At 36.3% G+C, this 15,889-nt stretch overlaps 1 protein-coding gene across 4 annotated transcripts in view; it reads left to right on the top strand.

The window, feature by feature from the left end:
* SSBP2 (single stranded DNA binding protein 2) overlaps positions 1-15,889 on the top strand; it is a 239,473-nt gene that overhangs the window by 156,339 nt on the left and 67,245 nt on the right. For 3 of the 4 annotated variants that reach the window (XM_016210348.2, XM_016210346.2, XM_016210347.2), the window contains exon 5: positions 8,560-8,649. The exons of the other annotated variant lie outside the window; for it this stretch is intronic. In XM_016210348.2, the coding sequence (XP_016065834.1) occupies positions 8,560-8,649 (90 nt within the window). The remainder of the gene's footprint in view (positions 1-8,559; positions 8,650-15,889) is intronic. 4 annotated transcript variants of the gene reach the window in all.

Here is a 15,889-nt window from a genome sequence, read left to right as displayed (position 1 = left end):
TAGCCCTGTTTCCAGTTTGGAGCCAATGTAAACAAATATTTTTATTTATTATCTTATTATTTTCATTTTGTGCCTCTTATAATCCATCTGTTATGCCACTTTTAAGAAAGCAGTAACAAAGATCTTTAAAACTAAACAGTAGTATTTCTGCTCAAGTTACTTTCAAGTTCTCTTTTTATCCATAATAACTTCTTGGGGATATGATATATTTTAAATAAAATAAATGTTGAAGCTTTAAAAATTAATCTTAGTATGGAATCAACCTAAAATATTGTGATATAATGAAATAATTTGAAATTTCTTTTTTAAATGTATTAGAATACCTACTTAAGCATATTTAACCATTTGTTCTAGATCAAATTTAAGAGCTTTTAGAAATTTGTTGTATTACATATTGTTTCAGATTCATGTTAATAATGCTGTTAAAGGAAAAAACTCAGAATTATTGACTTTAAGTTTCTTCTTACAAAAGCTGTAAATTTCAAAAGAAAAAAGATATTTCAGAGAAGATATGTCTTTTGTGTAAATATTTAACTGACTCATAAGGGATATGACTTTTTAAAAGATGAGTATATAATGATTAACTTCTTACTGGAAAAAACAAAAATTGCAATGATTCATGCTGTTGATACAGAGCTGTACCTCCATGGCTGTAATCTGTTCTGTGACAAAGATTTTAAAATAAGAACTTCCTGTGGTCATGCAAACAGGACAAGTGTGCCTTGGATTCTAAGACAAAGCCATTTCAGGATGACAGAGTAAGCAATTGAGGGAGGTCCGACAGCAGACAATTGAGAGGAAGCAAAGATAGGTTAGTAGATTTGCCTTGGAGATTTTGGAGACTGGTAGCAGGCAACAGGCAGAGGTATATGTAAATGCTCATCTATAGGATGGTATAGATCGTGTAGCGGAAATGCTGTAAACCACAGGACCAAGCTTTGATAAATCTGGGAGATATTTTTATTTTTAATCAGATGGACAGTTGATGTAATCAAAATGGGAGTACTAGCAAATACATACTACACTGTCAAGTACTAACAGGTCAAGTACAATTACCTCTAAGGATCCGTTGAATTCCCTAGTTTCTAGGTGCCCCATGAAAAATGCCCTTCAAAATGAAATAGTCATTTTGGGGAAGAGGTGTATTAATTTCCTACTGCTGACATAATAAATTGCTACAAGTTTAGCAGCTTAAAACAATGTACATTTATTATCTCACAGTTCTGTAGGTAAGAGTCTGATTTGACTGGGCTGGTTTCTCTACTCCAAGTCTCACAAGGCTGAAATCAAGGTGTATGGGCCAACTGGGTTCCTATCAGGAGGCTCTGGGAGGAATCTACTTTCAAGTTCATGTAGTTTGTTGGTAGAATTCAGCTCCTTGAGGTTTTAGGAGTCAGCCTGAGGCTGCTCTCAGCTTCTAGAGGCCACCACATTCACAGGCCCTAGGGTTAGCATGTATATCTTTGGGTAGCTGTTCTGCCTACCACAGAGGGGAAAAAATGTTTTTTTCCAAAGGGTGACTCATCCTTTAAGGTTCCAGTAAGAGTAGTTAAAAATACTTAGACTCTCAAACAAGTAGAAGTCCAGGGATTTTTACATTGAACCAACAGTGTAGAAAAAAAGGCAAAGTCTTCCATCTTTAAGTTAACAAAGGAAAAACTGGGACAGTGACCAGAATCTATAAGTTAAAAACTTGTGAGAGAGGGCACAGCATTAATATTCCTAACACAGATTTCTTGTGTTTCTATTCGAACTATGGTATTTTGAAATACTGTTGAAGGTCACTTTATTAAGTGTTTGACTAAAATGATAGTTTGTGGGTGGGGGGAGGGGTGTTTAATGGAAAAGCTCTCACAGATTGGCCAATAGTGTGGCCATTGGGCCACAATGCAGGCTTATTGCTCTAATAACAATTTACTCATCAGAAATTCATATGAAGGCAATAAATGCTTCTTGAGTGCTGAACTTATAAATACAATATATGAATGATAATGATATCATAAATATCCCCATTTTCTCTGGATAATTAAGATTTTTATGAAAGTAACATAAAATATTTTTGTGATTCAAAAACAGGCGTAAAAAGTAGTGCAACAGTCAGTGATACTGGTTCTCCAGATTCTCAGAGGATGACTGAGTGGGGGGCCTGAGGTACAGTATGTGATGCTAGAAAATGAACTTCTATAGTCAATGCAAACAAATGCCCAGGAATAATGTGAGTTTTAGATTATTTCTGGGATCTGACTTTATGAAATAGAAAAACTGGTTCTTCATAGTCTAAAAATTGAAATGTTTTATATCTTTTTTCATTGAAATGAGAGATCTTTTTAATGTTAAAATATGTGCTTTTAATGTAACCTTAAATTTTAGGGATTAGATTTGTCTTAAGTTAGCATTTGGTCATATTTTATAGCTGTTGACATACTTGGCGTTGTGTGTGTTTAGCCTTAATAATTTTTATTTATGTTATAAGTAGAAATGACACTTCAAAGTTTGTGAACATTTTATTAAAAATCAATTATGTCATTCTAACAGTGATTTTTATGTATTCATCCACTATCTTTTATAGCTTATTTTTTACCATTTGCATAATTATAATCATGTTATACTCATTTCTGTATTTGGCATGTTTCACATAACATTATATAATTAACAAATTTCTATGCTCCCCAGATAATTCTGTTTGCTACCATTATATTTAATAGTTAAATCATGTTCTGTCACTTAGATGTACTACAGTTTATTTAAGTATTACCTTATTGCTGAATTTTTGGGTTACTTCAAGTATTTCTTACTATAAATATATGACAGTGAACATATTTTATGCATACTGTTTTTCTCATATTTTAGAACTTATATTTGGATAGTATCTGAAAAGAAGGATCACTTAGTCAAAATTAATTTTTATAGCATATCACATATACATGTAAACTGGTTTCTACAAATGTATCAGTTTCCATGTGAAAACTATGAAAATCCAATAACCTATGAAAATCCTGTCCTGGCAGTATTCCTAAGCATATTTCCCCAGTTGTCAATAATATCTTAACTGTTTACTTGGTTACAAATAACAGTTGCAAAGAATGGCCCTTTGAAGTTTTCAGATCTTGACACATTAACTGAAAAGATTTTCCCCCAACTTTCCAGCTTTGGATAAAAACAACCCAGGTATGATAATTGAAAAGGTTCACAACATTCTAGGCAGGCAATTTAGAGATCAGTACCTAGAAATGAAATTGAGACATTTTGGAATGATAAATATCAAAAAAGCAGCCCTCAAATCTTTAAAAGAAAACAGCACATTATATTCCAAGGAACAAAAATCAGAACATCAGACTTTTCTGCAACACGAAATATCAGACAACAGTGGTATCTGTACATTTTATGATAGTCAACAAAGACATCTGCATATATAAGGATTTTGAAAATGAAATTCATAAATCTTCTACCCAACTATGAAATATATAAAGAAATGAGTAGTGAAGTTATGTTACTTTTTAAAAAACCATTAGGAAAAATAAAGCTAGATAAAACTGGAGTTATTTTTGATGCTGAAAGTATGGTTACAAAACTGAATGTAGAGGTCAAAAATTATTAGTGAAAGAAGAGGTGATAAAGACAAAAAGATTATGCCTAAAATGACAGATGTTTATAATAAGGATTAGGAAGTGGAAGAAGGAGATGTAGAATAGGAAAGGTAAGCTAACTTCATTTTTCATAGGGAAAGGTAAATAATATTGTCTTACCTTGAATACCTTTAAAACTTAGGATAAAGAAAAGTTGTTTCTTTTTTCTAATTTTAAAGGACATGTTATGAGATGTATATTAGATGACATTTCTGCTAATAAATGAAAGAGTTAAATAATATATAACATGAAAATAGAAGCAAGATGATTTAATATATAGACACAAACAAAAGAAAAGCTTAGTTTTTTTTGTCCATAATATTAATTTTGGACAAAATAGATTTAAAGCAGTGATTATTAAACATACAGAAGAACCCTGGCCAGTGTGGCTCAGTTGGTTGGGCACTATCCAGTGTACTGGAAGGTTGCTGGTTGGATTCTCCGTCAGGGCGCATGTCTGGGTTGCTGGCACCATCCCTGGTGGGGGGCATGCAGGAAGCAGCCAATCAATGTTGGCTCTCACATTGATGTTTCTCTCTTCTCCCTTCCTCTCTCTCTAAAAATCAATAAACTATTCTCAAAAAAAAAAATGCAGAAGAAAAGAGAAATGGATGAGCAACAGTTGCAAGGTATTACATATGTTTGAAAAAGCAAGGGAACAAAAATTAGAAACAATATGAAGATATTAAGCAAATGGATAAAAATGTAGACCAAGAACATGGACATTTTATTAAGTGTCCATAGGAAATTATGAAAAGTGATCATTCATTAGACTACAAAAAAATAGTTGTTCAACAAACTCCTAAATACAGAAGCTGTACAGTACATTTTTACCTAAACACGAATAGGAAAGCTAGAAATTAAAAACAAAAATGGAACCTCAAACCATTTGTAAATTAAAGTGTATCTCTGGTTATGTCTACAAGGGTTGATATTGGTGTTCCCATTTTTTCCTGAATCACCTAATCAGTATAATTTTGGCTTTCAGTTTTATCCAGTAACTGGATAAAATCAAAATTATACTGATTAGATGATTTAGGAGAAAATGTGTACAACAACATCAAACCTTGCAGATGCAATCAAAGGTCAATTCAGAGCCAAACATATAATTTTATATTCTTTGTATTTAAAAAAGGGGGGGGTAGTTATTAACTTAATTAAAAAGTTATAAAAAAGCAGTAAAACTCATAAGACAGGAGAATAGAGATAATTTTTTAAAAGATGTAAACATACTAACAAAGCAGGAAAAAGTAAACTTTACAGAACAATTCCTGGCAAAGGTAATGGTTAGAACACTAATTCAGTTTAGAACAGAGGAAGCAAATCACCACCTGTCTTAGGACCAACAGCTCAGCAAGACAGTCCAGGGAGGGGGCAGGCTCTGCTCCACAGTCCTGCAGAGCTAGGGTGCATGACAGAGACGAGATCTCTAACTTGAAATAAGTAGGAGGTGCTCGAGATCTCTAACTTGAAATAAGTAGGAGGTGCGCCAGACCTGCCACCGAGGCCTGGGAGTGCTGCGGGCCTCTTCTGCTCACATTCCACTGGTAAGAGCTTCGCCCTTGGCGAGAACATGGGAGCCTGAGAAACACAGTGCCGCTGGCTCTGTTGAGCCGTGAAGCAGGGAAGCCAGGCGTGTGTGGTCACCTGCAGGCTCTCAGCTGCTCCAGAGGACCCCCTTTTGAAGTAGGGAAAGTGCTATGCACAGTATATGGATAGAACTAAAAATCTCAATGAAATGAAGTACTCTGGGGAAAATGTAAATCAACAGAATTGAAGCAAATGGAAGTAGAAAATATAAAAAGAATAATGGCCATAATTATTGCCAAAATGTGTTTGTGTTCAGGCAGTTTTACTGCTGCATATTTTTTAACTTTCAAAAAGCAGATAAGCACAATATTATATAAACTACTTCAGAGCATTCTAAAAACAGCTTGCCATCCAATTCATTTTGAGAAGATAGAATAATCCTGATGCTCAAGCTTGAAAAATATAGTACAGAGAGGAAGGTTCTAAACCCGTCTCATTTAGAACACAGATGTAAAATCCTAAATAAAACATTAGCAAATATAATTTATTAGCCTATGAAAAGGATCGCCCATGATGATCAAGGTTATCTCAGAAACACAATGATGGTTTAAGTTTAAGAAAACTATCAGACCGGCCAGGCGTGGCTCAGCAGTTGAGCATCGACCTAGGATCCAGGCTATCAGGGTTCGATTCCCGGTCAGGGCACATGCCCGGGTTGCAGGCTGCAGCTGATCATTGACTCTCTCATCATTGATGTTTCTCTCTCTCTCTCTCCCTCTCCTCTCCTCTCCTCTCTCTGAAATCAATAAAGATATATTAAAAAAAGGAAAAAAAAGAAAACTATCCAGTATATGGTTACTTATATCATGCTTCCCAAAAGGAAATCCAGATAACACCAATCAAATGTGAAAAGTCAAAAACATCCTTTTTTATTCCGATTTCTTTGAAAATTGTTTTTAGAATACTAGGCATAGAAAGATTTCTTAGTATGGTTAATAATATGTATTCAGCCAACAACCAAAATGTTTAACTGTGCTTTGCATTAAAATTGTGAAGATACCTACTATCACCAATTTATTTTAATTTTTTTAATTACTGTTTACATTCAGTTTTATTTTGTATTAGTTTCAGGTGTACAGTGTAGTGGTTAGACAATCATATACTTTACACAGTGTTCCCCCTGATACTTCCAAGGAAGAAATTTGCCTTTCTTTTTTCCTTTACCATGAGTGTTGGCATTTGAAGCAAAATAGAACAAATCTGGCAAATGGTAGGTGAAAGGTTAAGGTCAGCGGTGCACGGGCTGGCTAAATAAATCTCAGACTGTGAATAAAGAAAAATTGAACTTAAGGAAAAGGGGATGGATGTCCAAAGGGAAGGGCTACACAGCACTGAGTCAAAGGGTATTGGGTCCATGATGGCAGCAAAAATATACTTGGGACAGTGAAACAAAGAAGAACATAGAAGAAGCAGCAGGAGAGCCCAGGCTGGGCTACTTTGGCCACCGAGAAGTCAGAGAGAGAAGGGGGCCTTGGAGACAGGTTCAGGGTGTCAGCCCTGGTGGGGTCCCCTCAAAGGGAAGAAGGGGGATGGAGATGACGCTGGTAGGGAGCGTGTGATGGGTCCTTTGTCCTGAGCCTCTTTATCTCTTTCTTGCAGGTAGAAATCATAGGGGAGGTCTCAGGGGAGAGTCTCAATAGAATATTCACCAGCTTTCCAGGGGTGCTCTTTCAGGGTCCTGGTCTCCACAGATTGGTTGGTGCCAGGGCAGGGGGTCATAATCAGTGTAGCTGGTCCTGAGGCAGCCACCTGGCCACCTGGCTGGTTTTGCTGCTTTTCTGGGCCTGGCGCTGAAATACAACTGAGGCCTAGATGTTATCTTTCGGGAGGAACCTCTCAAGGAGTCTAAACCGCATGACCACCACATGACCAGCGATATGCTGGGGGAGGATAGGTTCTCCTGGGGACAAGGTTCTTGTTTTTCTAGTTTTGCCTCTTGCTAGGCATCTGGGGCTTTCTGCCCTTGTGAGTCTCTCTACCGGGGTTTCTGTACATGGGTTTCTCTACCTGGCCCATCTAGCAGCAGGTTTTCAATTAATGTCACCTAAATGAAATTGCATGCTTTTGCTTAAAATAGAATAACATATTAATCTTTCATCTTAATGTTTAAGAAATATTATTTCTCCTTTTATACTTATATCCTTTATCAGAAGTTTAAAAGTTCAGCATTCATAGGTAAGCAACATTTTAGATAGCCACATTTAAACCTAGATTTCCTCAGGAAATAATAAAATCATTGGCCTTCATTAATAATAACTACCAGTGCTATAGAATAAACATTATTATTTTTATCAGTTTACATACTGGGAAATCTATGCTACAAACATACTGAGATATTACATCTTCTAATGGGATATTAAAAAACGAATGAATACTGATATGTAGGTGAGGACAGTGCCACAGATACACTAGATCCAGGGTTTGAGTTCCCCACACTGCGGAACTGTTGGATTTACACTAATCTGTCGTTAGCATATTTCTGGTTCCTTCTTGGCTGCTCTCAGTGTTTGTAACATGTCTACCCAGGTTGAGAGATGAAACCCATGGTTGTAGAACAGTTGTATTTATTACTGCTCTATGTAAGAATTAAATCTAAAACCTTGATTTATATTATAAAGAGTTTTAAACCCAAAGTTTTTTGTACTCCTATGTCATGAAGCCCTAGGATTCAGTGAAATAATTTGTGAGCGAAGTAGACTTTGAATTTTTCAATCTGATTTTTCTCATAATCTATTTATATGAGACTAATCTCTCCAAATCTAATTCCTTTCTCTTATTAAATCTCCTAATTATGTTTTTATACTCACCACCTTATTTTTACTATCAATTATATTTTGGCTACCAAGTGTAGTCTATTAGAAAGTGAATAAATAATGGATTTCCACCTATAGCAGAAAATTAATTAACTTGCTTATGACACATAGAAGAGAGTAATCTAAAAAGAGATTCTGTTTTCCAACTCCTACAACTACCATTTTCAAACTTATTACTTACATATTTACCTATTGTTACTGATGTTGCCATTTCAGATACCTGTGCCTTAAAGCATTTGCTTATATTTTTATCATTTTGTCGTATTATTTGCTTTTTATATATTATTTAAATATAGCATCTTATTAAAGTTCTGTAACTTCAAAAAGTTTAAAGAGACCTGTTTCAACAAAATAACTTAGTCTTATACTAAACTGACGGTTGTATCTTAGTTTACCTCTGTAGGGGGGAAATTACCAGTATTTGTTCCCGGGAATGAAAAGCTGCCCCTCCTACAATCTATTATCATTAGTCTTTGGTTTTGTGCCTTCTCTGTAATGATATAGGTTTGTTTCTCCTTTATTCTTTGCAGAGTGCTGCAGCAGCTCCCAGTCCAGTGCTAGGAAACATTCCCCCAGGAGATGGCATGCCAGTAGGTCCTGTTCCTCCAGGGTTCTTTCAGGTACTCAGAGAAACGGACTAGGAATGTTAAGGTGTAGGAACTCCTGCTTGATTTTATTTAAAGACATGACGGAGAATGAGCTATTTTTATTCTTAAGGTAAACATAATGCTGTGCAGCCAACTCTTGATTATTCAAAGACATTAGCCTTTCCTTCCTGTATTATTGTCCAAATTTTATTCATTTATTTATTTTGCTATTGCATTGTACAAGAAGAAATACAGGAGTTGAAGTGCAAATTAGCCCATTAAGATTTGGTGGGAGAAGAGGCTAAAGATGAGGTTCTGAAATGGATTTTAAATAGCTAAGCTATCCACATCTCCAGAGACTAAAGGTAATCAAGATTTGGCTGTACTTCAAAAATATGGCTAAATCATAACCTATTTACTTACCAAGATTATAGGCTATATCAAAATATTTGAGAATCATCTTTGTGGCTTTTAAGCTGAAATTTTTATTAATATCATTACATCACATTTTAAAATCAGATTTTAAAATATGTATGTTAGTATTTTAAAATTTCAACAAGACCATTTATTTTAGCAATGACGATAATGATTTTAGAATTACGGTACATCCCTTTTTAATTTTATGGTACCCACATCTTAAATCTGACAGTTTCTAACCCAAACCAACAAAGATTCTGGTTTATTTATTTTACTACATGGTTAATTTTATAACACCCTTTGGGAAAATTAGGAGTTAAAAACTAGAGTTGGACAGCATTACAAGAATTAATGTAATGTGCTATAAGAACAGTAGCTAACACTGTAACTGCTTACTATATGCCATGCTTTGTTCCAAGTGTATTACATATATAAACTCTTAACCCTTACAGTAACCCTAGGTGAGAAGTATATATCATCATTCCCATTGCACAGATGGAACAGCCAACGCTTGATGGATACGTAGTTTGCACAAAGTCAGAAAGTAGCAGTGCTGGGATTCTAATCAAGGCTTTCTGGACTTCTGGTCAATAAATTTACCTTTTAAAGTTTATAGTTAATCGTTACTCATAAAATATTTCTAGCTCATTTTGTTTTTTCCCCTCATGCTCTCACTCCTCTTGCCAAGGGTACACTGGAATTAGTAAATAAATCAGAAGAGTCTACTTGTAAGAGTTAGTAGAAACAATCTCTTTAAGTAGCACTTTAAAAAAGAGGGTGGGTTGAGAAGGAAGTCATGTTCCTTCTAGTCATGTTCAGCAAAATGTATAAACCTATACATTTTCATCTTTACATTTTGTGGAATGAACTCTCCCTTTACCTGTCTTCTGCCCTAATCTTGATAAGAGTAGTTGACATAGAGTTAAATTTGTTGTAATTATTTCAATGTGATAAATAGTTGAGAACTACTCGAAGCCAGGCACTGTGGCAGGCATCTAAAAATGAGTATGTACAGTATGTATCTTCCTGAAGCTCATTGTCTAGCCAGTGAGGCATTATTAAAGAGAAATAACTGTAATACAGCAAGATAAGTGCTGTAACAGAGTAAAATGTAAAGTACTATGACGACCTAGAAGAGAGCTATTAAGTCGGCCTGAATTGGAGCTAAGAGGGGTTTGGAAACAGTTCTTCAGGGAAACAAGCGGAGGAATGATATTCCCGAAAGTGGGAACAGTATAAATCAGTGTGGAGGCATGAGAATGACCCTGGGCAGAGGTGCTGAGAGTAACACACACAGAAGTGGAGGGAGGGTGGGCAGCAGTTCCTGGGCACGAGCGTGGGAAGATACCCTCTAGCATGCCGAGGAGGGCCTTCTGTGCCCTGGTAAAACTGCAGTCTTTATTTCGTGGGCATGGAAGAGCTGTGAGAAGGGCAGTGACCTGAGTTCAAACTATAGAGCGGCGTCAGGCTTTGTTAGGCACCTATGATACAATTGTATACAAAGTCCCTGCCCTCAGAAAACTCATGGTATGGTTACTGAGAGAGAAAAGGCCATTAGAGCATAGAAAGAAAATGGCTACATTAAATGTGTAGAGTGTGCCCTTAGAGCAAGTAAGAAGGCCGCCAAACCCCATCTTGGGAGGGGCATTTCAGGGAAATAGTAAATGAAATTCAAATTGGCATCTAAAGATAAGTTTGGCAAAGGAGGCGGAGAGAGAGGGAAAGAATATTCCAGGAAGAGGGAAAAAAAAAATTCAGAGACCCAGAGTGGAAAGCAGAGAGACCAAATGTAAAACCGGAGCTTAATTAGCTGAAGGGACAGTGGCTAGTGATGAGGCTCCAGAGGAAACTTGAAGTGCCGTATAGGTTAGTTAAGCATTTGTACCTTGATCTTAAGGGCAGTGGTAAGCTACTGAAGAATTTTAAGCAGGAGAGCCTTGTTCATATCTGCATTTTTAGAAAAATCATTTCAGTTGCAGCGTGTAGCCAGGATTGCAAAGGGACAAGCCTGGAGGTAGGGAGACTGTTTCAGGAGGCTGTTACAGTAATCCAGGGGAAATTTAATGATGGCCTGGACTAAGATAGTGGCGGTGGGTATGGAGAAAGATGAACAGATTTGAGTGACAAATAAATGCAGGGATTATGAGTAAAAGAATTCAAGAATAATATCCTGGTTTCTGGCTCTCACCTGGGTAGATGAGATGGCTACCACAAATGAGGAGTAGGATTGAGGTGGAACAGATGAGGTTCCTGCAAGACCTCCTAGAGATATCCCTTAGGCCAGTGAATTTACAGATTTGAAGCCTAAAACAATGATCTAGGCTAGAGATAAAAATTGCAGGATTATCACCATATTAAGGGCACTTGAATCCACAGAGGTAGATTAATTGTCCTGGGAGAAAGTGCAGAATGAAAGAGAGGGCAATCAACAGAATTCCCAAAACACTGACCCTGCAAAGGTGAACAAAGGCAACAGAATCCACTAGAGAGACTGGATGCAGGGGTATCGGCTGGTTGGCTGTTACAGTAGCCAAGGAAGAGAGTTTGTGGACATATTCAAGAGCAGTGGCAATGGGACTGGAAAGGAAGAAACAGTTCATAGTTAGGTTTGATGGGCCTCACTTGATTAACCAAATAGGGGTAGAAGAGAAAGAGCTGGAGGAATCAAGAAGGAATCTGAGGTTCCTTCTTTGGGCCTCTGGAAAATTTTAACGTCTTTATTTGACTTAGGAAAAATAAGAGGTAGAAAAAATTTTAGATATCTTTGAGTTCGATACACATCATTCCTCTATCCAGGGAGACCATGCCAGCTAACCCCAAATGCTCTTAACCCCTATTCAACAGGCCGAAGTATGTCCAGTCTCCCTAGAAATGCCTCTTTGAAATATTGAAAATCTCAAACTACCAAACTTTTACAAAGGAAATAGGATGTTATTATCTTTCGGTACATATGGAATCAGACTACTCAAGTATTTCCTAAATATCAGCATTGGTTTCCTGCCGTGATTGGGCCTCGCTTCACATGATTCTGACCTAACAGTTGCTGATGAAGAGTAGCTGCCTTCTCTGAGTAGAAATAGCAACAAACAGTAATAATTCAAGTTCTAACACCAGTTTCTAGTCCAGAGACATATTGAACTCTGAGTTATCTAGAGTGAGGACAGTTTTAAATCCCCATTCTTAGTGAAAAGGTGCAAAGCTTATTTGGGGACAGCTAGAATGGGATGAGAGCAGGAAAAGACTGAACCTATTAGAATTTAACAAATAAATAAAACTAAAGAAAGAAGAATTTGGAACTAGCTTATAAAACACCTGTTTCAGTAGTCCTGAGCTTGACTCTCTAAATAGATAAACATACTCTTTTTATTCCTGTTTACATTGCAGAACACCCCCACCCCCTTCTTTTCCATTCTGATAGAAGTATAGACTTAAATACATTACCAAGTAGAATTTTCACAAATTACCAAGTGGATTTTATAACAACTACATTTAAATAATAGCAATTAACTTAAACTCTAAAATGAATACTTATGATTAATACCTCACACATTTAACAAGTCCATCCTGGAAGGCAGTCTCTAGATTAGTGTCTTTCTATTTGTGACAGATACTAACATTGTTCATACGTACACTTTGACGTTTTTATTGAAATGGGAGAGCTCCTGTTGTTGAGTAGGAGACCAATTAAGTAAAATCAACGGGAATAGTTGGGCATGCAAAGGAGATATCAATTTAGTAAAATAAAGCCATTTAAAGAAAGTCACATATATTTATTTACTTGGAGTCTTTCATCAAAGGAATAATTTGTATCTAAAACCCTACAAATTCTCGAAGTTGCCTACCATGGAAGTGGCGGATGATTTTAGAGCAGTTTCTTAAGTTGGGAAGTCTTGCTACTGGAGGAGAGGGAGGAAGACTTTCTTAAATTTCTACTAGGCTTCAAACCTGAACGTCCACTGGCCTGTGCGTTCATTCGTCAGTGTTCGTGGGAGATAATACAGTATTGTGGTGTGATGCGAGTGCACTCAGAACTGAGTCTGTGCTCTGCCTCTCCTGTCCCTGTGCCTGAGTCCTAGTCAAAAGTTTCACTGTATTGGACATTGGAATCATGTTTTAAAAGCATCAGTCTGCTATTTATTCATTTCATAGCATTCTTACTAAAAGAGAGGCAGAGTTTGATTCCTGTAATTGTATTGACCATGCAGCAGTGTTCTTTGAACCAATTAGACTTTCTTCTCACTTATGTCTAATAATCAAAACACTTCAGTAAAATGCATAAAACAGAACAAAGTTCTCATTCTTTTGTGTTTAAAAAAAATTAAGACTGTTAACTCTCTTACCTTATGAAGTACTATAACTTTATAGATTTAAGTAAGTAACAAGAAAACTTCTCTTGTGGATTTATGATAACTTGTGCCCCATTAAGAAAAATAAAGATTTCTTATTTCGACCGAAAAAGTTGGGAGGGTGTGTGTGAAAATACTATACCCTCCTTTCTTCTTTTTACCACATGAAAACCTTTAAGAAGAATGCTATATCTTGTTTTTATCACTCTACTAAACATCTCTCTATATTTTATATAAAAATCTTTTAATAAGTGCTGATTCAGGTATCTGTGAGTGTAGACCTAGTATGGGATAGGCTTGTAAATATCTAATAATGATCTCGGAATAACCTTGTGTTCATTGTTAACATATTATGTGTTCTCTTAATTTTCATCTTGATACATTTCCTTGGATCTTTAGTTTTCTTAGCTGAAACTGTTGAAAACTAATGGTCTGTTGATGTTCGGTTGTAAATTTAAGGCTTCAACATGAATGAGATTGTATATACTTGTCAAAGATAACGTACACCAAATAATTTAGTTTCATACTGAGATGGTCACCCGCGTTTTAAAATCTGAATTGACGGCGACTCTGTTAAGGTAGGGAATAGGTTCCAGCAGGTTTGCGAGGCTGGGTTTCCTCGCGGGCATAATGTTAGCAATGCTAAAGCTGCCTTGCCATCTAGTGGTGGTTTGCAGACGTCTCTGCTCGTTCAGGGTATGTTTTCCAAAGGTTTTATTTTTAGCAGGACTGCACTGTAGCAAGCTAACTTAAGGCTGTGACATAGTAATGGCGCAATAAGAAGAACAAAAAATAGAAAGAAATGTCCCCTTTTCTCCATGGTGCTGTTATTGACTAGGAAAAGCTCAATATAATTCACTTCCATAAGGCAATGGAGACAAAAACAAAGCTTAGGGTAATAAATATTCTAAATATTTTAAAAGAAAAAAATCGAAGTGAATCAAAAATAATAAAAATGGTTATTTAATCTAACACTTGAAACTGAAAAGGAAAAATAAGAAGAAATGTTTCTGCAGGCCCTGGTTAAATGTTTCTGGAGGTTGATTTACTTAACCTATTTCTGGAAATAAGCCCTATATTTGTATGGTACCTTCATAACTCAGTACACCCATCTGCTCTGCTATTCCTAATCAGACTTTCAGAATACAGCTAGTTTACTACCGGTGGCACCTGTTTTACCCTATTATGTATACATATAGTTAAATAGCCTACGTGCCTTCTCAGTTCCCTTCTGTTGCTGTTAATCTTCATATTGTCTTCACCCCCAATGGTTTGCCTTTCCTCTTATCCTTCCTGACCAAGGCTGTTTCAGAAATTAGCCTTAGGAAATACTCTAAACCTCAGGAAATACTCCCTTTCCCTCTCCCCAGAAGTTGTAGATACTATCTTTGATCTTAGATAACAAACTAAAAGATTAGTTACTATATCTTTCCTTAGTTTGAATAAATAGGATACTGAAAATCTCAAGCAGAACTGAATTACTGAATTATACTGTCTAACATTATCGATATATATAGTTTAAAAATTCAAACATTAAAAATAATATTTCTCAGAACTAAATGCACCAGGATTTAGAGAATGGAGGAGGAGCTTATTTACTTATCAAAGTTCGAGAAATAAAAATTAAGTTTAATTTTCTTAAAAATGTAATTTTGAATCTTTTTAAAAAAATATATATCTTTATTGATTTCGGAGAGAGGAAAAGAGAGGGAGAGAGAGATAGAAACATCAATGATGAGAGAGTCATTGATCGGCTGCCTCTTGCATGCCCCCTGCTGGGGATTGGGCCACAACCCGGGCATGTGCCCTGACCGGGAGTCGAACAGCCATCGCCCGGATCTTAGGTCGATGCTCAACCGCTGAGCCACACCCGGCCGGGCGTAATTTTGAATCTTTAAAGAGCAGAGATTCTAAATATTAAAAATAGAACAATCTTTCCCTAATATAAAGGTAAAAGCCGCCTAAAAAGTGAAGGTGCCTGACAGCTGCTGGCTTTGATAATTCTTTCCTGCAGTCGCAGTAATAGTTTTTCTGGCCTCAACTATTAGGACAAATTAAAACTGCTCAGCTTGAGCAACTAAGTGAGCTTTTTCACAAATTGCAGTTTCAAACAACCAAAGACCTTCCAGCGGGGACTGGACAGAGAGCAGAGGAGGGAGAGTTAGGGGTCGAGTCTTTACTCAGGTTTTCCAATTAGGATGGAATGAAATAGTTTCCGAAACCCTTCTTTTTCGTTTATGTGTTTGTCAAAGTGAGTGTCTAGGAAGATGTGAGCTTGGCCATCCTAGACCAACATTGGTTTTGCTTATACTCTCATGCTGAAGGTGTCAAGATATTTAATCTGAAACAATAAAATATCCTATTTTAAAATTATATCTTGGTGAGAGCTAATCTATTTTTCAAATAATTTGAAATTACAATTTTTGTTTTCAAAAATGTCTAACTGAAAAATTTCCCCAGAGTGCTGAAGTTTTTATTAGAGCCCCATGGGGGAAAATACGTATATACAT

This window comes from Miniopterus natalensis, chromosome 3 (genome assembly GCF_054644295.1).
Source record: "Miniopterus natalensis isolate mMinNat1 chromosome 3, mMinNat1.hap1, whole genome shotgun sequence".
NCBI classification, from domain to species: domain Eukaryota; kingdom Metazoa; phylum Chordata; class Mammalia; order Chiroptera; family Miniopteridae; genus Miniopterus; species Miniopterus natalensis.
The sequence above is the reverse complement of the archived record's forward strand: the minus strand, read 5'-3'. Positions and strand labels throughout refer to the sequence as shown.